At 35.9% G+C, this 27,990-nt stretch overlaps 1 protein-coding gene across 1 annotated transcript; it reads right to left on the reverse strand.

Moving 5' to 3' along the window:
- Positions 1-19: 19 nt before the first annotated feature.
- Positions 20-27,950, reverse strand: LOC145222608 (E3 ubiquitin-protein ligase HECW2-like). Its single transcript, XM_080088768.1, has 30 exons — positions 27,802-27,950; positions 27,579-27,742; positions 25,762-25,901; positions 25,428-25,510; positions 24,848-25,027; positions 24,611-24,749; positions 23,770-24,406; positions 23,079-23,174; positions 22,314-22,505; positions 21,762-21,888; positions 19,703-19,871; positions 19,219-19,268; positions 17,293-17,545; positions 16,685-16,875; positions 15,430-15,587; positions 14,519-14,640; positions 14,304-14,417; positions 14,154-14,247; positions 13,404-13,598; positions 11,835-11,962; positions 11,597-11,669; positions 10,556-10,649; positions 9,651-9,765; positions 8,638-8,763; positions 6,753-6,893; positions 3,331-3,559; positions 2,809-2,942; positions 2,521-2,648; positions 1,943-2,141; positions 20-933 (listed from the first exon to the last, which is right to left on the reverse strand). The coding sequence occupies exons 1-30, from the start codon at positions 27,863-27,865 to the stop codon at positions 822-824; spliced, it is 4,647 nt and encodes a 1,548-aa protein (XP_079944894.1). The 5' UTR covers positions 27,866-27,950; the 3' UTR covers positions 20-821.
- Positions 27,951-27,990: the final 40 nt, after the last annotated feature.

A 27,990-nucleotide genomic window follows, 5' to 3' on the forward strand; every position in this document is an offset into this window, starting at 1 on the left:
TAAAGTAAGAACTGCGATATGTAAGCGCGGCTTATATTAGCGATAAGTATATGTGGGCATCACTTAAGACGCACGATAAAAACGTGTTTGGTGTAAGAAAAGGGCAGTGAGTAGTAAGAAAAATAGGAAGGAACATTTACTGGAACAAAAGGCGACTTTGGCAAAGAGACTTGGGTGTTGTATACTTTTGTAGCTTACAAACGGTCCCTCATACAAGTCACAATGAAGAGTACTGTAATGTGAAAAAAAAGTTAGTTTCTGTTAGGCGTGCAAGAAAATAACTGAGGAAGCTAAGTAAAGAATGCTTGACGTATTTACACAAAATCTGAAGCTTTAACAACAACAAAAAAACGCCCGAAATAACGAAACACAATATTTTTTCAAAAAATAACGAAAGCAAAATGTACGTTTTAGGGTCTTTACAACTTTGCTACACCTAAATATAACATATTTAAAACATATATAAAGCACCAATATGGTAAACAATACAAAAGAAACGCCGCACCAGCTATCCCAGCCATACGTTTGTTATTTGATCGTTTAGGTAGGACATCAGTTGGAAGCTAATTTGAAGGGCTTGTGTTACGTACGTGTACAGAAACGGAAAACAATATTTGTAATTGCGAAACACAAGACAAAGGGTGCGTTAACCGGTAGCAGCCAAACATCAAAAGCAATTGTCTGATATATTATACTCATAATTGCAGTGATCTGCGATTTTCCTCTGAAAAGACTGAGTATGACCCACTGGCTGTTTACAGACAAAGAATCACAGACAAAGGAAATTTTGCGTCGGGTTGAAGGAGTTCAAAGCGTTGCAACTACTCCAGTCCAAAAGTGCTGGTTTCTTCGACAGCAATAACGATTTTCTCCCATAGTATTTCGAAGGAAGGGTACGGTGGTAAATCGATGCGGTTAAAACAGGTGTGAGCCCTTTATGACAAAATGTTGCACACGGTTGCAGAGCACACCACAAAGGCATTCTCATTTTTGGAATTTTACACCACAGCATTTTTTCTCATGTGCGCATGCAATGACTTTACGCAAGGGTCAAGAAAAGGTCTAGGTTTGCTACGACTAGTGTCGTGCAACTATATTGACTGACATTTTGCGTTGTTTTCACCGACATTCTGCAGAATGCGCCCACTTGTACATGGTGACACTTACTCTGCCGCAGGGAATAGGTTAAAATAACGTGAGTGATATGTTTGTGACGCAAACTCCGTAAATTTCCACATTTTCCATTAAGACAATAAATAACTACAAAGGTTGTATTTAATCGGTCACCACATACACTCTTTGCTATTCCTACCGCAATGCCCTTTCAGGGAATGGGACCCATAATTAAAAAGTCATATTGTGGCAAAAGTATAACAAACCGTACGTGATCCGTATGTATTAACTGTGTTTTCCATTACGTATATGTATTAGTTGACCTGCAGTAAACTCCTAATGTTTGGTAGCCATGTCGGCCAAGACCATTTGAGTGAAACAAACCAGCGTTGGACAAAACTTATTGGGAACGAAAGCCATATGTTTTCCTGGGACCCATATTTTTCAATCAACCACTTTCTGTTTATTTCACATCACACTACTTTATTGAACTCAGTGATTCCCAACTGGGGAGTTATTCGTCCCAAGGAGGGAATTTACTTTAATTTGTACATGTGGTTTGTAAATGGCCACTTTAGCTCTGGGAATACGACCTGTGATGTTGATAAAAGATCCAATTTTAAATGATCTTTGTATGGTTTAGGATCTACTTCGTAGTTTATTGGGGAGGAACAAAAACGTTTGTAATTGTAAAGGAAAGAATTCGTCGATAAAGGTTGGGAACCACTGATGTAACTGATAACGACAATTATGTTGCCAAAAAAATCGACTTCTAAAATGACTTTAATAGCAATTTTGTTGCTATTTAAGACAAACAAACTTCACCTACCGTGGAAGACAATGTACTTTGCCCCATTTCTCGATGCAAAATCGTTTGGGCCCGTTCGGTCCGCGCAATGCGGCAAAACCTTCGTAAGGCATGCTGCTTGTGCCAGTCACGAACTGTAGCAGACGGAGGCGACGCTCGTTGTCAAAACGTTCCAGGGCCAACCAAAACCACTGAATCACTGGATGCATGTCGAAGTAACCTGAACAAACACCATCATGGGATAAGACTTAAACTCAACTTTTTCCCATGTGAACTTTTTGGGTTGCAAGTTTTTAATAGTTTTTTCTTCAGATGTTGAAAATTGTCAACTGGGTGGTTACAAATAGTAAAGTGTTTTTAAAGTAAATCGAAATAAAGAATAACAAAAAAGACAATAAATTAATAAAAAGGAACCCAATTTTTATTTTATTTTTTTAGTGAAGTGGTAACATATAGAAAACAGACTTTATCAAATGCTTTAAACAAACGATTAACTGGCACAAACTCAATGCTATACCAAATGACTGAAAACTACCAACAATGTTGTTAGCAAAATATTTTCGTCAAGCATTGTACAATCGGTGCATCCAATGTCTCACCTCCTCGATATTCGGTGTGCTGTCTCCAATCAGCAAGGTCAATGTCGGCGGTTCCACAAATTACAAGTTCAAGCTCGTGGGCGTCGAACACGTTCAGCAGTCGCAAGTCGATCACCTCGTTAAAACCTCTGCAAAACGATATACGTGAGTTCGGTTGATGAAAGATACGCCAGTTAACCGTACAAACTTGCACCAGGGCACTTAGCGCAAGCAGCCACAGGCAAAGTATAAGGAGAAACACAAAAGTTTGCAAAAAGGTCAATCAAAAATCTCGGTTAAGTGGTTTACCTGACGAGCATGTTCGTCTGTTCGATGGTTCCTCGTATTACTCTGTGTTTCACCATCCTGTCGATGTACTCCTTCTTGTTTTTCTCCGTAACTGGGATGTTTTTGCCATTCGGTTTTAATTCTTTTTCTTCAATCTTTAAAGTAACACCAAAAACTATTGTTACCGCCAGTCTTGCGAAATGCAAACAAATTAAATTGAAGAGATTTTTTTCAGAATTTTTTAACCGCAATATTTCGAAACGCCGATATTATTCAGAAAAAATACATTTCTAGGCGTTGCAAATAATATCAAAAAATATCTAGATAATATACTTACACAACTATATATGTATTTGAATCTTTTTCAATAGATTATAAGTAAACTAGTGTTCATGCAACCAAGTTTCAAGAAGATTTTTTTTTATCTTGTCAAGCCCATAAGAAACTTTTTTATCTTGTCAAGCCCATAAGAAACAACCGGGATTACAAAAAGTCAACGTGGACCCACAATAAACAAGAATATACAAAGGTGAGCTGATATACTTTGCCAAACATCTCCTCATCAGCCGTAAAAGTCAGATCGAGCACATCGGTTATGTCATTTTCTTTCATCCAAACCATGGACTGATAAAACTGCTCGTCCACGTAACGAAGATCGGATAGATCGCATTTTGATCGTAACAACATCTTGTAAAGGGGGCGGGTAAAGAAAGCATCCAATAAGCAATGGTGCACCAAACAAAGACCAATGATTCGACCAGCAAAACGAAACCTATTTGCATGATAAAATAACAGTTTCAGTAATGGGTTAAAACCTAGAACGGCATGGCTTAAACTGACGATCCATTTTTCACTTTTTGAAAAGATTTGTATTTATTGTTTAACATGTAGTGTTTCTTGAATTGACATTTATGAGCAGAATTGCAATTCAGTTCTATTTCAATGCTTAGTCTTTATTTGATGGACGGCGTCTTACAAAACAATAATTGTCATCATTTGGAAGAAATATCCTTGTTTCTTCTTCGTTTTCATAAAATTGTTTCACCCTAGACCAGGGTGTAAGAACCTTTTGATTCATAAAGGCCACACCCAAACTTTTATCGATACTCGTGAGGCAACATCAACTATTTCCCAGGTTTAGGACAGTAGTTTAAAAACATTTTAATTTACATAACAGTCATTTTGTAATTTTTCCGAAAAGCAAGGTCCAAGCTTAATGCAATGTTAAACCTTCATAAATTTCCTACTACAACATTTAAGGATTTATAGTACCTCGTTTGTTACATGCATCACAGACAAATCAAAACTAGAATAGTGGTTTTCCTATATATTGCCAGTTTATATATACTACATCATATTTAACGATGTATCACATATACCACTTACTATATTTATAATGGATATTTATTTGGCATTGGGTCCCTATCTTCTTCCTGGCACTTTATAACATGATTGTTTCTGCAAGCATAATCTAATGGGTCCCCACACATATGCATATGCGATTTGGTATCAGTAAAAATAGGGCATAATCATTGTCAGATATTTACCAATTTACTATCATGGAAGGGGACCCATAAATATTACATTATGCGCAAACAATTGCTTAACTTGCTATACAAATAAGGCAGTCCCACGAAAAAAAAACTTGTGTGGAAACAGCTGGTCTAGAACCAATTAAATAGCAATGTAAGAAAGGAAATAAAGGCGAATAAAAATGACATTTCCACACATTTCTCTTCGACCAATGTAGCGCGCAATGTCAAGGTCTTAGAATGTGTTAGGAAGCCGCACTTACTGCCCCAAAAGACCGCTGGTTTCCCACCCCTGCCCTACACGTATAACCAGCGTAGTAACTTTTTAGATTAGTTTTTGAGACAAATTTTTCTGTGAAGTTTAGCATTGGTTCAAGGTAATTTAAGTCAAGATTCATATCTTAAATCAGTGACCTTTTAATGATTTGCCTAAATTTGTATTTATTTTCAGTGTAACAAATTATCATATTTTCCAGGCCGTCCTAGATTTTAGCTTTAAACCAATGACAAAGAAAGAAATACCAGTGAGCAATAGCAGAAATGACAACATGCAATACATATTGCGTTACACTTTTCATAATGCATGTGCAGTGTATGTTCTTTGGCTTGTCCCCTCAAAACTGATGCACTGCGAACATTTTTGAGGTAAGGATCTCTGTAATTGGGTCGACATGTGGTTGTGGCATATATAAATGTGTGGTATATAGCAGTGCTCTTCAACCTTTTTAGTGACGCGGAACCCTTCAGGCACTGGCGTAGAGTACGGGGGTGCCTCGCACCCCCGGCCTTGACCTTTGTATAACGTCAAAATCGCATCCTTTTTCAAGTTACGTCGGTTTTAGAACGTGTTTCCAGCTAAACAAATGCGCCCGCACTCATGCCAACAGACATCGGTCGAAACGTAGCAATTGTAATTGTTTCGCAATAAACGGGCATTTTAATGCAACATAAACATGACATAGAGACTAACGTTTTAGTATTATTTGTCGCAATAACTTTCTGCAATAAAAAACAACTGGGAAATAGTTGACAATGAATTGATTCCTAAGCGTGTTTAATGTCCGTTTGCAAAGCACTGCAACGGTCTAAATTTGATCCAAGGTGACCTAAGTTTAGGCGTCAGCAATACATGGTCAGTATATTTAAAACGTGAATTGCTTTTACTTTTATTTTCCGCCGTAACTAAATCGTTAAAAAAATGCTGATTCGGCAAATCGCCCTTTCGTTCCATCAGACGTTATCAGACGCACAGCAAACGTTCCAATCGAACACAAACAAATTGTGTCAAGTGACTATTTGCAAATTAATTTTATAGAAACTACAGGCTAAAGCACGTAAAAGGTGGTATTTGGTCCTATTCGGGTACAAATACTCCACATGGCATAGGCATCGGCGTCAATTATCAAAAGTCGCAACCCCGGTATTTTTTAAAACTCTACGCCTATGCCTTCAGGTATTTTGTCAAACTTTGCGGAACCCCATAAAATCATTTTAATGAATGTAATACAAGTAATCTATATCAAAGAGAAAAGATGCATACACATCCAAACCACATCACAAAGGTTGACTTGAATTAAACGATTAACTGAAACGCATTGCCGTGTTATTTGGATCGGTCGTTTCTACATTAATCTCGCAACTTAGCTAGAGTGTAGCAAGGTTGTATTTATTACGTCACAATTGAACAATGGTGTAACAAAGGTTAACAATATTGCACAGGCGAGCATTGCTGTTCGAAACAAAGATACCATGAATCATTCGTGTTCGAATTGCTACTCCCCGTGCAACCCTTAAAGTTCACGGAAACCCTGAAAGTTGTACGGAATCCTAGGGTTCCGCGGAACCCAGGTTAAAGAGCTCTGGTATATAGTCAGGGTTGCCATACCGTCCCTATTTCTAAGATTTGTCCTTATTTTCAAGGGCAATGTCTTAGAAAAGTTCATTGTCCTTAATTCTAAGAAATGTCCTTATTTTTGACTGGAGTCCTTATTTTGTCTTATTTTCAGCAATTACAAGTCCAATCCCTGCCACAAGTAAAAGTAAACCTAGACCTGAGCAGTCGTGAGATGCACAAAGTATTTTCTAGAAACAAGGAGTTGTTGGAACAGATTGTTTCTGGCAAAAAATATGGCATGTGATATGCCATGACACGTTTAAATGCGAAAAAAATATTTAAAAACGTTTGTTCGTTTCGAATGGAAACTTATTTTTTCCGTTGTCCTTATTTTCGACTCCTTGTCGATGGCAACCCTGTATATAGTCATGCCATTGTTCGGTAAATTGACTTTCTCGAGACCTCATAATGCCACTATAGAATGCCTTTAATCCCAGAAAAAAGTTAGACATTGATTTTTCGGAATTGTTTTTCCAAGTTTTACAATCATTTGTGAATTTTTTTTGAATATTTATTTTGAATTTTTTGAAACAACTTACCAATCGATGTAGCTGTCAACGAACATGGATACAGGGCTAATTTGAACCGTGTACGTGTCCACCGCCGAATATTCGAACAAACCGTAGTAAGGATTGAAGAGCTCGCGGGAGAGAAGGAAAAAGAATTCCCTCGAAGGGCCACTAAGATAAAAAGATAAAAAGAAAAAAATATTTAAATTGAAAACATTCATAGGGGCAAAATGACTTAAAAAAGCCTAAAGACCAGTGTGTGCGGCGGTGAATTTTTTTTAAAATATATGTACTGGTGGCCGTGACGTAAATAAAACCCTTTTGCTGAATATCTTGAGTTTAAAATTGCTCTAAACAGATTTTGTGGGACTAGAAAGAGTATTACCAGCCTAGTAGCTATATGCGTCCGACTTTTTGTACGCTTATGTGTGCAAGCAATGCGAAAAAACAGGTACCACAAGAGTCACAATATAGATTATGACGTCATAAACACTTAAGGCTGATCGTCCCACTGTCTAGCTAGCTCAATCTGTACATCATGTTAGAAATTAATCTGGGCTTTTTAGACGCCATTAGACGGCATATTCATATGATGTAAACCTATTTCGTCACATCATTAATGTGGAAACCAAAACAAGCGGGCAAATGGCGGCCGGAGGTGAAATTGGGATCAGCGATGCGGTCGTCACAGCGAAAAGGCTGTGGACCCCTGATCTACAGCAATTGACAGGTAATAAACACGCGATTGCTACTAGTACGAAACCAGGTGTTTTACTTTTCCACGCTTAATTTAAATTTGCGCGTTGAATCATTGAAGGGATATTTTTGATATTTTTACCTGTCAATACTTCAGGCTTTGTATATAACGACAACATAAACGGTTGAAACCAATCCTTTAGTATATGTTCACTACATACAAGCTATCAGGCAGGTTTACTTTTAGCCAAGCCGCTTAGCACTGCGAATGTTTTCTGTGTGGTAAGAACTTAATGGCCAAAGTGTTTGTATACAAATTGTGTCATGCATGGTACAAGTATTCGCGGTTAATAATATGCAAAACAGTTGGCATTTGAAGTTGACCGTCATGCAGTACTGCCAAGTGTTCGGTTTAGGCCGAACCAAAATTAAGCCGACCCGGTGCAGGACGGTGATTTGCCAGTTTGTACACACAATACTCAAAGTTATTTTGTATGCATTGGTTGATTTTTTGGGTTAATTTTAAAGGTAAATTTTCTTTACGGACAACTTTGAAGATGTAGTGCCAACCTCGTTAAACAAGATAGTTGTCCTGAAAAGTCAAATGGAAACGATCGCGTATTTACATTCTACACATCGAGCAAGCCGTGTTTATAAAGAATCCTGGGTCAGTACAAAACCTACTCCGATTTTGGGGGGTGAAATACGCAAAAATCGCAAGCCGTTATAAATCAAAGGAATTGGTAATACTTTGAATTTAAAAAGGGGGTAGCAATAAAACGCTTAATCGCGGGATGGCGGACGGTGCCATTGAAGGTTTGGGTGAGGTTTTTATAATAGTAAATCATTTAAAAAATGTCCCGCCGAAACACGGGAAACATTACGCGACCGAGAGAGACTTCCCGCGCAAGCACTTTTGCTGATTTTCAAGAAATTACTTATTCAATTTCAGACAAGGACATTTTTTTATTCTCATAAAACCTCACCTCAACCTTAGTAGCACTAACCGTCAGCAATTTAACTCGTTATACCGCGGTTACCGCGCCGTCCCGCCATCCCCCCGATTCAGCGTTTTAATGCAACTCCAAAAACGGTGCCAAGTTTTTCTTTGTGATAAGAACTTAATAAGCGAAGTGTTTGGACACAAATGGTGTGATGTACGGTGCGAGAATTCGCGGTTGATAGTATGCAAATCAGTTGGCATTTGAAATTGGCTTGCCTGTAGTCTAATCCTTCCTCGCCATCAAAGGTGATGTAGAGTTTACTTCGTTGCAGATCCTTCCGTGGAAACGCCATCACTTTTTTAAAGGCATCTTCGAGAAGGCCCTCTCTTCGTACATTTAACCTACAGCATCAAAAATGAGGAATGATAAATATTGTCCCATATACCACAAACCAGTTCGTGTCGTCTGAAATGCGGATATCAAACCACGCATGCACGCCTATATTATAACCTATTCAGTGACAGTGCGGTACCAGGAACATTTTTTCCGAGTTTTCAAATGTCAAGAATTCTATTTCACACAGAAAATGAGACGAGTTTGGTGAATTTGTGGTCGGTTGTGCAACATATATAGAGAAAATCTAGCAAGAAACCGGATATCACAGCATTCATTTCTCTTGGGTTTAAAGTTCATCTTTGGATTTTCAGAGCCACAAAATGTTAGGCGTTGCGGGGAAAAGTTAAAATGTTGTCCACTAAGCCCGTTATAATTGGAATATAAAACCTGGGTAACGAGATTCCAGTCTTCGTAGTAATCATTCATTATGGTACAGACGATTAGTTTTCACAACTAATTATGGTTTACCAATACCCACTTCCACCACTTCGATTTCGACATACATTACGTATTGTACGTATTGAAAAACGGAAATCATATTCACAATTTTGTTGCTTAGGTCTGTAGTTGGCATGAATATATTTTGATTAGGTCTTCTTTTATATGGCATGAATATAAAAAAACGTGGGTTATCAAGTTCGTGTTCACAAATATGTCCAATATTGCAAGTAAAAAGAATAGAAAATTTAAAAAATGAGCAATAAGTTCTGCAAAAGCAACCATAAGGCCTTGTTTTTGATAAGGGTAGGCTAGGCTTAGCCCAATCGACCCCACAACCCAGATAATAATTTATTAATGATATTAAGTAACTTTTGGTTACTTAGTTTCGTTTTGTATGCGGCCAAACAAGATTTGAAATCAGTGAATAAACATAGCAGTAAAGCTCACATACTTCAGTTTTCCAGGTCCTTGTCCGTATCCTTTAGACTCGAGTTTTCTGTAAAATCCGCGCAGTTTGGAGTTGAAATTTCGATGAAGTCGACCAGTGTTCCGAGAGCGAGTTGTTACTGAATATTCACAAAAAATTTATTTATGCTTTCTGTTTAAAAGGTTTTAGAAATAGATTTTTTTTAACTGGGTTCTATAAACTATTTGAGATTCGTATAACAAAGTTTATTGGTGAAATCCCGTTTAGTCTACATGTGTGGAACTTTACACAATTTAAATTTACCCGTCTGGGTCCGCTGTATACCTTTTATCTTCGAGTTTGCAGCATGTTTCCTTTGAGAACTTTTTATGGTTTTAAAACCGAAAAGGGGGTATAAAATAATGGTTTCAGAGATTTCGTGGTTTTCAAATACAAGCCACAATCAATGACCGCAGGTTTTTTTTACAACTCTGAAACTGCTGTACAAATTCATGCAATTTGAAATGTGAAGCGATTCTTTGGGAAGAGATTTTGTATAGGTTTGTACACACAGCAGTCCAATATTCAAAGCTATTTGCACTTTTGACTTCTTGGATTAAACTTAAAGGCAAAATCGATTAATGCCGAACATATTGAAGATCTTAACGTTAAGTGCAGGTTACAGGGTATTATTCTATTAAAGTCTGCAAAATTGAAACGACTGTGTCCATCATACAAATCAAGCTAGCTGTGTTTACAAAGAATCCCACGCCAGTTTGGAAATGCAAAACTGTTTCTGATTTTTCCGGTAAAATAAGCAAAAAGTATAGACAGTTATAAAAACAAAGGGTTCGATATTAGTTTAAATTCCAAACGGTTTTGTGCCACAATTTTATTTGGCGACTTGGGAACAAACAACAATCTATTGAATATGTTGTAAAGCGTCGTACCTGGTGAAGAATTGGGTGAAGATGTTTGAGATGTAAAATTCTCCACAATCGATGCTGGTCGCTCCACAAGCAATGCCCTGCTTCGTTCCTGGGCCTAATTAGAGTTTTATTTGAGTTTAACAAAAAAGTGTCGGTTGACTAGAAGAACATTTTTTAACTAGAACTTGGTGTTTATCATCCGTGTACTCACTCAAGCCCGTGAAAGGTTTTTGTGAGCCCGTGAAAGGTTTTCGTGAGACCATCTTACGACTTAATGATGAAAAAAAAAATCAAACCGATATTGACTTGGTCATGGAAAAAAATACCATAAGCAGTTGAATTGAAATGCTTGTTCGATGTTCAACGTTTGTTAATTTTTTTCGCCCAGGTAAATTGCTTGGCAGAAAACACGGCCTGACTGCCTGTTGTAAAAGTTCATGGGTACATGATGTGCATGTTTGGCAAATATGCGCAAAAATGGCTGATGATACATGCAATGCATTTGTGCAGGTGCCTTTTTGAAAGGCTGTAATTAATTGTGAGTAACATGCGACGTGGCACAAAACAGATCTATAAACTTCGTCAAAAAACGACACCATAGCAAAATTGTCCCAAATTGCTACAGGCGATAAACTAAGGTTTGAAATGTGTTCGAACAAAATATGGTCCAGGCCACTAGAACTTTTCGCCTCTACCACCTATTGACTGCCACAGACATCTTGAAAATGTGGTAATCACACGAACGCTGGGTTTTTCAGTTTGTTTTTGCCCAGCCGAAGTTTTTGGGCGAACAGTGAGGTGAAAAATTCGAACATTGGAAACTAACTTTTGAAGCAAGTACATCAAAATTGCTTTCAGAGACCTTGTACGCGGAGAATTATTTAAAAAGATTTCACAGTCAGAATTGCCATTTGTTTTTGTAATACAAAAATAAAACAATACTGCTTGAAATTTTTTCGCCTACATTTATTTACTACAATCGCAAAGGTAGTTTACTACAATCTTCCCCTTCACTAGAAAATATTAATTTACATTTATAAAAAAAAAAACAGTAATATGTACCGGAACAACGAAGTTCATAATTTCCTCCTCAAACATACTTAACATCATGTTAAGTTGAATGCTGTTCGTATACCTGAAACAAAAAACAACGATTATAAAAAGTGGACTAAAACAATACGTGTCCCCTTATTGGAAGACTAAGTATATTGATAAGTGATTTCACATAAAAAAATTGAGTTTGGTAAATAGCGCCACCGTATGGCCAGTTAAGTGATAAGTTGCAGGGCGATAATAATACCTTTCCAATGCTGATATTCCCTCGGTTCGAATGGCCATCACTTTATCTTTTAGCGACTGACTCGTCCCGATGAGTGGAAACCTTTCTTTGAGTATTTCGATCAGGTTCGGCTGCTTGAGAAAAGCCACCTGAATGTAACAAGTGAACAGCTTAAAGAGACATTTAGCTGCTGAGGAAGGTATGTGAAAAGGTTTTTTTCGATCCTGATTATTTGGTACCGAGCATTGTATTGTTTTTCTATACTCAGTGATCAAGCTATATTCCTGAGAGTATTGTGCAGTTAAATTTTAAGATACGACGCAGAATTTGCCAAAAATGATCTTTTTTCATACAAACCAACCTTTAAAAAAATGATACGAAACATCTCTTGGCACGTCATGCATAAGTAGCACCATTACGCAACTATATTAAATTTGAACTCAGTAATTCGACGAAATGCCAAAATAGCATTTTTTCGTGATAAATCGATCCAAATAAACGGTCTCATGTTTTATTAAAGTGGCGATTACCAAAAGACCTTTTTTTAGGAAATCGTAAAGCGGTTGTTCGAAAATCGATGGTTTTATTTCTGGCTACAGTGCAAGACAATGCACAACCCTGTGGTTCGTGAGACTTGGTTGAAAAATAAATAACTTTGCATGAGGAAAATGCAGTTTGATTGGCTAAGTACAGAAAAGACTATCATCGAAAAAGAAATATTTTACACTATCATTCTCTTTCCCAGTTTGCCTACAGAAAGAGAAAAGTCAAACATTTTCTTGTTGCCAGATATGCCCCATCCTGAAGTTGCTATAGCCAACTGAATTGGTAATAACACGCTGCCTTCACTCACGTGCTAACGTAAACATGCCTTGCATTGTTTTTCAATTATTTGATCTCACCCAATGCAATCCAGCAATCGACCAATTATGTGCATTTGCCCTCGAGCTTCATGTTCTCAGATCCGCACTCTACAACGATTCGTGCATTTCGTTTTACACTGTTGTATGACTCTACTGGTTTCGTCTTCTGTAATATTGCTATGTTCGTTTTTGGTATTATCTATGTTCGTTATTTTATTTGTGTTTTGCTTTGTTGCTAAATGTATTTTTCATTTTGTTTGCTGCTCCAATATCAACATTCCACATGTCGATTTATTACACTTCATCTCTTTAATTCTTAAGTAAACAGTAACGGGTCAAGTGACTCGATGGCCAATGTTTGGCTCTCACTGACCCGGTCGCGTAGTTGTTACTTTCGTTATTATTTCGTTTGGGCAATTGTTTCAATCTCAAAGCGTGGCAAATAAAACATTGAATTGAATTGATGGTCCCCGGTCCGGTGAAAGGTGAATATTTTTAAATCGCACGCGACCGTAAACAAACTGAGAAACACCGCTTAAAAACGAAAGACATTGATTTTGTAAATTGTACCACACGCGAAACGTGTACCGTCATCCTGCAAGGCAGATGCGGCAACAAAACCGTCCACAAAATACAAATCCATATTTTTTCGAAAAAAGGTTTCTGATCTTTGATCAATTTAACGCGAATATTAAGTTGCAATTATGTCGTGTTACGGAATACTTACAACTTTATCGTTGTAGGAAACGTTTTCATCTGGTATGACAACGGGCTGCGCAGGAACAACCACATTGGTTTCTTCGATGATCGGGCGAGATCTGTTGGTCAATGTTTTGTTTGGTCGCGGGGCTACCTCGGGTGCGCTCGTGTTGAGTGGGGATTGCACTGGTAATCGACTGCTATCGTCCGTCTCTTGCTCGCTCTGTACAAACACACGTGAGTTATCATTAATGTTATATGTATGTGCTAGTTTCTAGCCGCATTGTCCCAGCATTCTCATAGCGAGGGGCAGTCCAATTAATACTTTTAATAAATCAAATATATAGCGATGGGTCGATTCATTAGAGTACTTGGACACCAAGCAAATATAGGAGTTTGCTACCCGTAGACAACAGTGATAATTGTAAATTGTTGTAATAGCAAATTTATTTTACAAACTACGAACAGTTTTCCAAAAACCAATACAGAGTTGGATCAGGTTTTGAAAAAAGCCAGATTCAAGGTTGAGATCAAACTTTACATCGTATATTTCCTTTCCTAGCACATATACATGGGCAAAGAGCATGTATTGATCTTTTGCGTACAGTCGCACCTCATGTAGATCTTTCTATGATCCTTTGCCAAAACGGTTTGTTCTGTAAACCGCTTTTAGGCCTACTCAAGACTTTTAGAGAATACTCTCGGGTTTAGGCCCGCTTACAACTCTGACCACGATGTTATAGAAATTTCCACTTGATACAACAATTGTCTACTATACCTGTTCGTTGGTAGTTGGGCTGGTTTCGTTAGTAGCAGCAGTAGCAGTTGTAGTAGTGGTAGAAGACGGGTCTTGTTCATCGGCGAACGGTAACCTAAGTAAACCTGTGTTGAACTATGGAAACTGGAATAAATGCGATTTGAAGGTTACCTTGGGTCAAAAAATGTAGTGGTTCGATGGTTGTGGTCAACATAGAACGGTTTATCAGAACTGTCTACTTTCCTTTCCCAGCCTTGAGGTAAGCTCTTCGTTGTGTCAGCAAAGCTAAACAAATGTGCAATGTTTGTTCTTATGTTATATTGCTACAGTATCATTGATCATGTGAGTAAAAACCAGAGCATTTCCAAAAATAAATTGGCCCTCACCAGTTTATAAAACGCACTAGATCTTTGTTATGTTGATATTCATTGAAGTTGTTGTTGTCTCGGGTTATTTTGGTCACCATGTATTTGACCGCAGTCCGTTGAACGTATTGCTCATATGCATCCTGCAAAGAAAAAAGACTGTTTGAAGAGGACTAATTTCACAAATAACAGCAAAATAACTTTAGACTCGTTCAGCACTTAAAATTACAATTACAGCCATGAATATTTGGTAAAAGTTGAACCAGGCAGCTAAGTACAAACATAAGCAGTTCCCTTATAAGACAGAACAAAAAAACTGATCGTTCTGTTGTACACTAGAATTTAGACAATAAAGTCAACCAAATAAGACATTTAATTTATTAAAAAGGCTTTGTTAAAAGTAAGCAAAATCAATGTTACCATTTAGATTTAAAGGCTAAAGATACATCGAAATTTCAGGGAAATCTATCTTAATGTGTGTTTGCCAATTCTTACATATGTTTACCTAATGGCTAAATAAATAAGGGACCCAATACTAAGAACCGACCAAAATTGTAAATTTCAGTTTGGTTCAAAAACAAAAATCTATATTGATTGTCAGTGGTCTGCCAAATATGTTTACGATGTATGTTGCTATTTTTATTATTCTCCAATACTAAAAGTTTCTGTCTGGTCCTGAGGAATAGGATCATGAAAATTAATTTGCCATATAGAGAGTGTAAAAATATCCTTGCAACCATTTCAAATCTAAATTTATGTTTCTAAATCTGTAACGATCAACATGTTTTGGACATCAAAAATCTCTATACCTATCAACTATCAACATGTTTTGGACATCAAAAATCTCTATACCTATCAACTATCAACATGTTTTGGACATCAAAAATCTCTATACCCATCAACTATTTCTTAAACATGTGTTAAAGACTTACTGGGTTTGAACTAAGCAACATGAAAAATTGTGGATGGCTAAGCAATCGATAAGCAGGATTGTTTTTTAGGTGATCATTCGTTGAGGCTGATTGGACTTGTTCGCTTAAACTAGTTGGTTCTGACGATGCTGGCACAGGAGCAGATGGTCCATCAACAACTGAAATAAAAGTTTGGTATTTAAAAAAATTAAGTAGTAACTTCTTTCATTAACTGAAACAAATCGTTTGATGCTAAATAATTACAATAATGCATTAATATTAATAATGCAAATATTAATAATCCTTGCTCTTGTGTGAAAGTTCAGGCCATACAGAATGAATGGTGTCATATAAGAGAGTCATACAGAGTTTGGTCAAGACTAAGCCAACATCAGATTTGCTTTTGTTATGTTTTTTAAATATCTGAGCTGAAAAGCTTAACTTCCAATAAAAATTAACAAAAACTAGGCAAGCAGTTTTGTAATGGTAGTGTGTGTGTGTCACATGGTTTCACATCTTACGGCAGTGGTTCTCAAACTTTTTAAGCATGCCGCGCATCAAATAACTAAAATTTCCTTTCGCGGCACCCTTTCTAGCTAATCATATCAAAAGTTGTTCAAAGAATGTCAATTTTTAACTTCATGGTGGTGAGTAACGGTGCTTTTCATTACCAATAACAGAATACGAGCTTTGAAACATTGTCATACACACCAGTATTTCATCATGAAACCTAAATCACCAGGGAATGTTTGCATTTTGAAACAGGAATATTTCGCGGCACGCTTGGAAACCTCTCATGGCCGCTGCACACAGTTTGATAATCACTGTCTTACAGTCTTGCCCTATGTTCTCCTACTATGTTGTAAAGCAAACACTTTGCTTAATTTGTGTATCAATTGTGGTCATTGGAAACTTCCCCACTAAGCACTTGGTGTCTTGCACCATGTTAGTAGTGTGTAAATAATAAACATTGGTACAGTTTTGGTTAATATTGCTGTTATGTTAAAACTCCAGCTAAAAAGTTTTGAGTTTAGCTTGTTATAAATACAACAGTTTTTTTGCTGTCCAACTGTTTCACCCACCAAGAATAGAAAAGATGTGCCTTAACCACCATGAATTGAAATGTTAATAGCCATTCGGCATTTTAAACTACTTTTAAATCCTGACGAACACTATTCAATTGTGTAATTGTGTTGTTTTTATTGAAACAGAAAATTATATCTTTATGGTCTGAAACTACTGTTAAAAACATAAAAAATGGTTTTAGCACAATTACCATCTTGCGAAGGTGTTTCTGTCACATTTGTTCCTGTCACAGGTTTTTCAGTATTAGATGCAGATGACACTTCATTTTCCTCACACTTTTCAAGATGATTTTCTTCTTTAGATTGAAGGTTTGCTGGTTCTCCTGATTCACTTGCTTCATCAGTAGGATCAGTCTTCATCACTCTTCGAATACTTTGGTATCTAAAATTAAAAAATTAACACCTAATATCCAAAACATTTTTGTTAGAATATGTAAAATAATGATGAATATAACGGCCTAAATAGCTGTAAAAAGGGCATGCTTTATTATTTAAATGTTTTGGAAAGTGCTCATGCTATCATCAGTGATAAAAAACTTATCCGTGTAAAGCAAAGGTGGGCAACCAGGCCGCAATGATGCTCATGAGAGTGTAGGCGAACTGAACTTTAACTCGTATTTGTTCGATGCAAATATGTACAATATCAAGTAATGTACAGTACTTGCTTCCTCCAACTTTAACCTTAAACAGATTTGCTTAGGATACTAACAGTGATGTCCACTCACACAGTAATAATCAACACAACTCTTTGTAATTTATGTTCTTTGGGGACTACAAACAAAGATTTCTTTGGGTATACCTCCGCATTACTCTCTCATAATTCCGATCCCCCTTAACGGAGTTATATCGCATGAGTCGAGCTCTTGATGTTCCCAATTTTCTTCTTCCACCAGCATGTGATGTAGAAGCTTGATTTGTGTCACTTGAAGTTTGATCTGAACTTGAAGCACCGTTGCCTTCATCTTTGTTTTTCGGTCGCTCCCACTGTGTGACCCGATTGGCGTGGTCGAGGTAAAATATTCTGCCATGTCGATCCTGACAGGCCTCCCAATCTGAATCAAGAAACCAAAGAGTTAAAAGCATGTAACCCAGTGGTTCTCAAATGGTGGCCACTAGGCTCACTAAGGAAGAAATTTTAAATTATTAGGAGGAAATTTGTGGCAGATGTGATTGGGGAGAAAAAGTTTTGGACAAACAAACTGGTTTTTGATGCTTGTTATTTTTTCACCTAACAATGTACCATTAGAAATGTCTTTAACACACAAGAAAATGCTGCTGTAACTGCAGTACTGGTGCCTTTTTGTGATCTTTTTTTTTTTCGGAGAGGAATTGGCAATGTTTTGATTTTTATAGGAATTAAAAAAAACTTTGAACCACTGATGTAAACACTAGTTGAATTGCAAAATTATTTGTGGAGTTTATCACATGGTTGAAATTTGGAAGAAACCCAGTAAAGATCAGACACAGTGCATCATGATGAAATAATATTACATTTGTTTATGGCATATAATTTTGCATGATGTAATGATATGTGGCATCCTATAGCCTTCCATGTTTACGCCCCAATAAAAATGCTTTAGTTACTCTTCAAGCATTGATTGCTTTTGGTTGCAGTTTGTTTGGTTGCTAGTTGCTTGTTTGAAAAAGTTTAACTGCAACTGGGCTATTATCACATATCTTTTAAAATGAACAAAAAAAATTAATAATTGACTGGAATTTAAGTTGCTAAAACTTGCTTAGAAAACAACATTATTTTTTGATGAGAACATTTGACTGTTTTATCAAAAGTGACCAACTAACAAGCAACATTGTGGCCAGAAAACTTTGATTTATTAAACTGCACTATAAAGTCCCAATACATTTCCACGAAGACAGTTTAAGTTCAACCATTAGAATGGCTTTTTTAACACCACTCTTTCAAATACACTATGACCCATGCTTTCATACAGACGTTGGCGTTTTAACTATTATCTAAAACATAAACCACTTTTCATTGCCAACTTTTTGTACTGTATGCATCATGGGACATGGGAAATAAAATTCTGAATTAGTCTTTAATTGATGAAACAAATAAATGCAGACATCCAAATAACGACACATGGAAAAGTCACTGCACAATAAACCAAATAACTGCATTAAAGCCATATAGTTTTACAACATGTTTATATCATGCCCACTTTCAACATTTTCCGTTATTTTTGATTTTTTCCGTTTTATCTCTTAATCACATTTGTTTTAGTGAAATACTAAGAACTTTTGCAATTGTTTTTCATGGATACTATATATACATGTGTTATTTTGATGGTCCACATAAAATACGAAGACACTCAATGCAAATGAGATAAATGGGAGTGTTTGCTTTTGTACAAAACAATATTGATTCTAACCCAGCCAGCATGCATTAACTAGAATCTGCATGAATCATTGATTTTAGCTGCATTTTAACTGATAACCACAAGTGTCTGTTTACTTGAAAAGCAGTGATCTGAAACCAAATTCTGCGCTACACTGGTCAGAGGACCTTTCTTTCATTTTCCTTCATTTTAGGCTTTCTTTCATTTTCCTTCATTTAGCAAGTTTCGCCTTAAGGGGAAAACAGTAACTATGTTGATAGTTGGGTTATTAATAAGACAAGTATGAATGGAGAATAAGAAAAATATACTGTTTACACTTGCATTATCAAAGCTAGTCAATAACAGTAAATATTAGTGTGCTTTAAACTTACTTGATGGTAAGCCTTCTTGCAGTTCTCCATCTATTTCTGTTGATTCAGATCTGCAGAAAAATGTTACAATTTGCAAAAAATGTTTTTGGTGTATATTCAATGTAAAATAAGTTAAAAATCACCACAAAAGAGCACTATAAACAACCCTGTTTCAGATATTTGTATATCACACTTGCTTAAATGATATCATTTTGCACATGTTAAATTCAAATCACTTATATTATTCAAGTCTTTCAAGACCTAATTTTTAAACAAGTTTTTGTTGCTACTGCCCTGTTAGCATTATTTGCAGCAAAATTATCTGCCAAATTATCCTTTAAACTTTATGTTGTGATCTTTGTTGTTGAAAATTTCAGTAATGACTTTTTTTGTCACAAAATATACGTTATTTGGAATCGGGGATGAATAACCCAATGACATAGTAATTTACATAAATGACCAGTTTGGAATTTTTTTCAACATAATTTAATGTGATTTGTTGTACCTGCTTCTGAGTGGATGACGGTGTTTCATACTGTCAGTTATACTGCTCCTATGTTGAATCGATGCAGACACTCTTCGATTAATCAGATTCTCCCTGTATTTTCTATTTAGTGAACTTTCCTCTATTAGTGCAGCAGTGGACCGAGAAGGAAATCCATTTAGTGAAATTCCTAAAGTAAAACCACATGAAACTGGTTGTACTGAGTGCTACCATTTTTAAACTAGAATGGTGGCTTTCTGATATACTTCCATTTTATATATTCTATACGATATTTACCAATTTACTATACACATCATTTGATCTACACATATGATTGTTTTTGTAAACAAAAACTAATGGGTCCCCACACGCGTGTTTGTGCGGATTTACGGTAAACTAATGTTGCGGTGATTTTTAAATTCTTAAAACAAATTTTTAGAAAGCATTAACCCAACAATGAAAAATTTTGTTGTATTTTTTTGCACTATTATTGTCGTATAATTACAAAAACATTAAAAAAGAACGAAACAAATACTTTCAATTTAATCTCTTGCTTAACTTTGTTTCGTAAAACGAGTTTTTCATTTAACTTTGTTTCGCAAAACGAGTACCATTGACATGTAGTAACCTTTTAGGATGCACACACCAAACGACTGTTTGACCTTTTGACACCGTTTTCAATAGCACGCCGTCCTTGGTGTTCAACAACACCGTTTGACCTAATTTATACATGCCTTGGGTATTTGATTCAAAAAAAAAAAAAAACGCTACGTTATGACGAAAGAAAGTTCTGAACTGTGTTAGTAATACCTACTAATTGACCTTAAGTAACCCGTGGTCATGCAGCGGCCAACCTGACAACGAGCATTTAAAAAAACTTTTATCTTGTAAAAAAGTCAAGTTTATTTTTTTATATTTAGTTTGTTTAACAAAGTTTTGCTTGACATTATACAAAACCGAAGCACGCTTATTAGGTTTAAATCGCGTCATAAGTGTGAAACCTTTGCCGAAACTGAAAATGTGAGTGATAACTTAATAAAACGACATAGCATTGCTGTGCAAAACAGCTGATTTCTAATCACCGAAACGACGTCTCGTAAAACGTCTGTCCGACGTCAAGCTGAGCCTTCCCGCTCTGCCCTATTATTCGTAAACGTACTCTCTTGGGACTTCTGCCTACAGTGTCTTTCTTGACCAAACGAGCGTGTGTCACTGGGTCATTCGGGGTCAAACTTCAGGTGGACCAAGTTCAGATTAATATTAAACATATGTCCAAATTTGAATAAATTTGAAGCACTCTTTCTTTACTAAACGAGCGTTACAAACCAGCGTTAAAAATTTTACGTTTCGGGGGCCTGTGGGTGAACCGCTGGGTAACTTGGGGTCAAACTTCTGGTGGACCAAGTTTGGATTAATTTCTAACATATGTCCAAACTTCAATAAATTTGAAGCACGCTTTCTTCACTAAACGAGCGTTACAGACCAGCGTTAAAAATTTTACGTTTCGGGGGCCTGTGGGTGAACCGCTGGGTAATTTGGGGTCAAACTTCAGGTGGACCAAGTTTGGATTAATATCTAACATATGTCCAAATTTGAATAAATTTGAAGCACTCTTTCTTGACCAAACGAGCGTTACAAACCAGCGTTAGACAGAAAAAAGAAAAAAGAAAAAAGAAAAAAGAAAAAAGAAAAAAGAAAAAAGAAAAAAAGAAAAAAAGAAAAAAAAAATACGGACAAAAACAATATGTGTCCCCTTCAGGGAAGGGGACCCATAAATATGAAACAAGTACATTTGCGTAGGGTTCTCATATTTACTGTGGGCATATGGCATGCTAATCGCGATTTCTACATAAACTGTTGCATATTATTTGACATAAATCTCCAGTAGGCTCAAAAAAAGTTTTGTTTTTAAGTTGGTAAACATGTTTTTTGTGACCAGAATTTAAAAATGAATTGTCCTAATCTGCTTTTTTAATTTAAAATCAGTTTTACATATTTTTGTTTCAATCCAAGCAAATAGAAAGTTTAATAACAAGTTTTAGTTTTAAAACTAAATTTGCAAATGCAGACAAAGTTATACCTGAAGCTAGGCTTGTAGATGTACATAAAGTAGGTGCATTATGTTTTTTGTTGAATAATGAAGTTGGCAAAGAAGAACGGCGCTTAACTGCTGCATTATTAGTTCCTGCACTGTCCCCATTGGAAACCTGAATAAAATGCATTTTAAAAACCATTGATTCAATTGCCATTGTCATGCTTGTGTATGACATAAATTTAATTGAAAAGATGTGGGCAAATGTAGTGTGATGGCTCATTTTTTAAAGTTTACCTTTTGCCTTATTAAATTTACCCCAACTGCATGAATTATTTTCTGACAATATAAATTAAAATTGACAAACACACAAAAACATGCATCAAACCTCACAAATTACATGTCGAAAAAAAAATCATTGCCATTGTCATGTCTGTGTATAACATGAATATAATTGAGAGTTTGTGGTCAAAATGCATTGTAAAGGTACATTTTTATATGTTTACCTTCTTTCTTATTAAATCTACCCCAAACCGTTGTGGTATTTGCAGACAATATAAATTGGAACTGACAAACACAAAAAATAAACATGTATCAAACCTCAGGGGTATTCGGCACAATCCGTCTCTCCACTTTTATGTTGACATGAGGAGCAGCGGAGTTCAAAGCATTTACTACAGCACTATGTGAATCTGCAACAGGCACATCATTTACAGAAACAAGGCGGTCATGCACCTTCATTCCAGCTGTTTCCGCAGGGCTGCCAGTTTCTACTTTGGTCACATATATACCCTACAAAATAATAGTACATATTATGGAAAATACTGAATAAATGGTTTGTTTTTGACCAACTGGTGGAAAGTGAACATATTTATTCGATTGTAAGATGTGGCTTATAAGGTTTTTTAACCTACACTTTGTGTAGCTTACAATTAAGGGCGGCTTGCAATTTTGTAAGGATAGTATTCTTCTTACACCCCTGCTTTTTTATTCATTTTGGGTTTAAAATTCTTGTGTATGTAGATTTTACACATCAACATAGGCTCTACTGGATACAGTTATTTGCTTGACAAACAAATATGGGCAAATGGTTTTGCTACATTACAACAGAAATAAGTAATATAAAACAATAGTAACTAACATCATCACATGCGGCATTATTTAACACCTCAACCGGCTTACAATTAAGGGCTGCATACGATCGGTAAATATCATACACAAATCTATTTAAATTCAACAGTATATATTTGCGTGTAGGGTCAGCAAACATTTAACATGGAGTGTTGTTGCAGATACAATTGACTAAATCACATTTGTTAAAAAGTGTGAATCAAGCACTACACAGTAAAAGTGATCATTTTTTACCATTGTTCTGAGAATTGGGTGTTTTGACTCAGAGCCACCAATAATATTACAACCGACATGGTTTGAATCATTTCGCCTCCTGATCATAATATCAATCTGAAACATATCAGTACAATTTTGGTAACAATTACAATCTTTTTAGAAGCATTTCAAACCAGTGTGTCTGAACCGCTGGTGTGCATAATTTTTTGTCAAAAATGTGCAAATCTCACACTGTTAGGTGTTATACACCAAAAATTAAACTACTGAAATCTAAAAGCAATGCAGAGCTTCGATTTTAAGAAAGGTCCCAAAGAAAGTTATATTGGTGCCTATTATTTTGTTTGAATGGAGCACAGCAAGCAGAAAAATATTTCTAATTCCTTTAAAATGAGATATATAGTATAGGTGTAGTACTTTTAACCAGCGGTGAGATTCAGACGGTCCGCACCGGTTTTACACAACAGTGTCACGAAATTTTATGAGATCAGCAAACCAGTTAGTATTACTGGTTACTGTCAATGGACTTTTTGTGACAGAACCAGCCGTAAAATAGGACTTTTTTGATAGAAAATTTACTAAATATTGTCTCATATCAATCCAGTTAATACATTGTTTTTTTGGTTTAAATTTTTAAAAATGCCATAGCGCTAAGAAATTTCCTTGTCAGGAAGCTTATAAATTTTAAGAACCTCTGTTTTAAATAACCTACCAAAGTTTTGCCCTGATTAGGGTAATCATTTGACGCAGCACCCTCATCAGAAATAGCAATAAATTTCAAAAGACTCAGTAACGTATCTTTGTCATGTCTGGGCTTGGGCACAACTTTTTTTAGCACTCTGTTTGTTCCCAAATTGCCATTTGGAGGTTCACAGTGATTTTCAGAGGCATTATTTACATTGTCTTTAGGCGTGTGAAGATTGGTTGTGCTCGTTTGGGCTAAATCATCAACCCTTGTCTGTTTGGTCAGTTGTTCAGCACTGGTCACATTATCACCACTATTTGTAGTGTTCAATATTACTTGCTCTTCCTTCTGGGGCGTAGAAATATGGTTTGAATTTGTATCCAAAGCTGTTTGTTCCACAGTTGCAGTTGGAGTTTCAATTGACTCGTTGATGTTGGCAGACTCCTGTAAACTGCCTGGGCTTTCCATTACTTTTGGTTGTGCTTCGGAGACAGAGCAAACAGCCTTATCATGACACATTTGTGATTGCGAGGAAGTTGTTGACGGTTCAACTATGCAATCACCGTTGCATGTAACTTCATGGGGCTTCTGGAGGTCACTGGACTCCAATGGAATGTTTGCATTTTGGTTTTCCATAGAAATTGTACTTGACAAACTTTGGTCACTAAAAAAATCAATATCATACAACCCTGTATTTGAAATCAAACTTGCACTAAACCTGGCTTAACACACTACGCTAAACATAAGGATCAATTTGCAAAGTATATATCGTTTCCTAGTTATTCACATTACTACACTGTGCAAACATCAAAATGCCTTCATCAAAGTTAAGTTTATGTAAATTAAAAAGGAAGAGAAAAAGGCAAACCTTGGTAATGGATTGCTGCCAGAACATGTTTCTGGCTGTGGCAATGTATTTGCATCAATTGAATTGGCATCTGTATGATTGCATACTTCCACATTTGGACAGGATATGTTTATTCCATCTGGGTCATCTGGGGTATCATCTAATAAATCAAATTGTAAAATAATATGAAACCTCAAAAACACATTTAAAATGTATTGTATGTATGTAATAAAATTGAATTTAAAGTAACACACAAACCAGCAGGAATACAGGAATCCAAAGCTTGCGATAAATCCTTTCCGTTAAAGTTTTGCATTGAATGGGAAGGGGAGGTAACACTAAGGCTACTATCACTTGAAGCCACACTGCTTAAATGTCTGTGGTTGTATCCATTGTTGATGGAGTTACTTGAGATGGAACTGAATAAACTTGATCTCCCTGTGTAACAATACTTTCAAGTGAACAAAAACAATTTTTATGGAACTTTTTAGTTTTACACATAGATTGGGGGTTTTTCAAAGAGGGTTCAACTTTTTACTAATATAATGTGTACAATAAAAGAAGTTTCCATAAATTCAAATAAGGCAAGCTTAAAGAATACTTTTATGTGCAGTATAAAATGTAAATAGCTTACAATAGATTCAATTTTTTATTTAGACAATATTCATCACTAAGCTAGTTTTTACATATTTGCTTGCCTATTTAACTACAATACACACTTTAGATAAATAATCAAGTTTGAAATACCAGCTTAACTTTACACAAAGGACAAAACATTTTGTTTTATCTAAGTGTTAAATGTACATGCTGGTAAAACTTTATGAGACACATCACTTACCATCAGCCACAACAAATGACAACCCACCAGATGGCTGGTCTAGGGCACTTTTCTTCGTTAAGGGTCCAGTGTACCTTTGTTCCCTTTAAACAAAAAACAAATACTCACATGTTTCCAGTAATAACAATGTTAAGTTTCAAAGAATATACAAAACATTTGCAAGAAGTTTTTTTTTCTAAAATTATCACTAATAACAAGCAAGCTAAGATCAATGCATAAAAATACATTTTTTATTATGAATATATACAATCAATTTTGTTCCACAGCCGATGCCCACATAATTTAAGAACAAGAGATACAACAGTGACTTTCATGTTAAAATCAGTCCCCGAACCTGCAGTTTAATCTTTCCAAAATTTCTGTGACTGGTACATGAAGTTTGCCTAAAAATCGTCGAAATGTTGGATGGCCTCGATCAAATCTATCTCGAACTTCAAATTCTATAATGTCGGTTCGCAGAACTTGAATATAAAACTAAACAAAAACATTGAAAATCATAAAACCTATCCCTTAAACAAGGGGAAGTGCCTTTCATGAAATAAAATCCTTTGGTGTTTAAAGTTAGTCTGAAAGGGGCTGAGAATTAAACATTATGAACCAAATAGAAATATGTGTAAGAATTTTTTAAGCTCAATGTGTGCATAAGCAGGCAACACAAAGCAAACAGATTGTGGCATGATAAACATAAACACTGGCCAACACAATGTTTGGTGTCTTTAATGTTAAAACTGATATTGACTAATTTTGGGGTACTGATTTCAAAAATCATTACGGTTTTCTTCAATCAGGTCAACTTTTTAAGTTATTTACAAAACCAAAATTTATGACCACATTGGTTCAATGACTTTAAAATCACGCTTTTATATGTTTGTTAAAGTTTTGTTACATTAAACACATCAATTTTCTACAGTGCAGTCGGTTTTATAGCATAAACATGTGTTCTATGCTTATGCTCTGTCTAAAAATGGTTGGTGTAGGCTAGTGGTAACTTTAAACTATAAGTGTTTTATGGAGTGATTTCAGACTAGGAAAGCAAGGTGGTAAAACTAAAATTAATAGTGGCTAGGTCATCTATAAGGTGTTGCATGAATTGCCAAGATGTTTTATTCTAGATTACTGGTGAATACCCATAGAACACAACTAAAAAGAAAAAAAAGATCTGTATCAAATGTGCATATCTTGCACACTTAGATGTGACTTTGGGGGTTTAGGACAAGCAATGGGCTCCACTTACCTAATGTTGATTGGAATATTACAGTAATGGACAAAAACAGTAGAAAGATACTAACATTACTAGACATAGTACAAAACTAAGTTATTAAGCGGTCTGAAAAATTCGGAACGAAAATGAGTATAAAGCTACACTTCCCTTAAAACGTAGGGGATATAAATGATGAGAATTAAGCTGAAAGGTTCCAACAGGATATCAGTAAAACGAAACGTGCCAGGGAAGAGGGAATAATGTGGTCCTGGCTAATTACTGTTGGTAAATTAAACGGGACTATAGCCTATTGCTGCCAGTCATTTCCAAAAGTTACAGAAGTACATGTGTAGGGTAGGCCTATATCCGATATACCTGACAACTTACAAATTTGAAACCTTTTTTTTTTGTTTTTTGTGTGGAATTTTGTTTGTTAGGAGTGTCTACCTGTTACATTTAAAATTAAATCGAAACTTTGTTCTTGCAATAACGGTAATTCCACATAAAATACTCAAAACCAGTTTCACTATAGTGTATACATATAGATTGTTTTTCAAACGTGGATGTACCATAACATGAAAACTAGACGTGATACAGATAAACCGATTGCATTTTTGAAATCAGGGCACTCAAATTAGTCAAAATCAATTAAAACATTACTGACACCAGTAAAAAAATATTTTTTTGTTGCCCTGTGTAATCAACAAATGTATTGAATAACTTTATGGATGAAATTGGAACAAAAATCTGGACCTTGGCTCAAGTAGAAGTGATATTGTAAGATAAACGCTAATTCTTTACAGCTGCAATTTGTAAACATAAACTTATATTCACTGGCATCTATTGGTGTAATATGGACCTGTGATGCATTCATTGATTGCTAAAAGGTGGGGCATGAAAGGTCTGAATAATTTTGTTGTTGTTAAATTTGAACAAAACAAGAGTTAAACCTGTTCTTTCCAAGCGGGGTTGGTGGTATCTTCCACCTGCTTAGTGTGTAAAAGTTGTTTGTGATGGGCACATTTCTTGCAGCTTGCCCCTGGAATCACTCTCACTTTTACATAGGGGTCCGGGTTGAAAAAGACCCCTCTTTTAAGGTTATATCCAGTGATACCTAAAAGCATCAACTTTTAATGGCAGCTAGTTGGAACTGGGAGAACTTTTATCACTCACCAGTTATCAAAAATGATAGATACGAGTTGTTACTGACATTGGTTTCATTTTCATCCCTGGACATGTTGATGTCATTAACAAACGTTCACGCACTCAAACATCAACAGTTACTAAAGCAAACTAGCAACTACATGTTTATTTTAGAGCCTGTAATGTCAAGATAATAATATATGAAACTGTATTTTCACA

Source organism: Phallusia mammillata, chromosome 1 (genome assembly GCF_965637545.1).
Source record: "Phallusia mammillata chromosome 1, kaPhaMamm4.hap1.1, whole genome shotgun sequence".
In the NCBI taxonomy this organism is placed as follows: Eukaryota; Metazoa; Chordata; class Ascidiacea; order Phlebobranchia; family Ascidiidae; genus Phallusia; species Phallusia mammillata.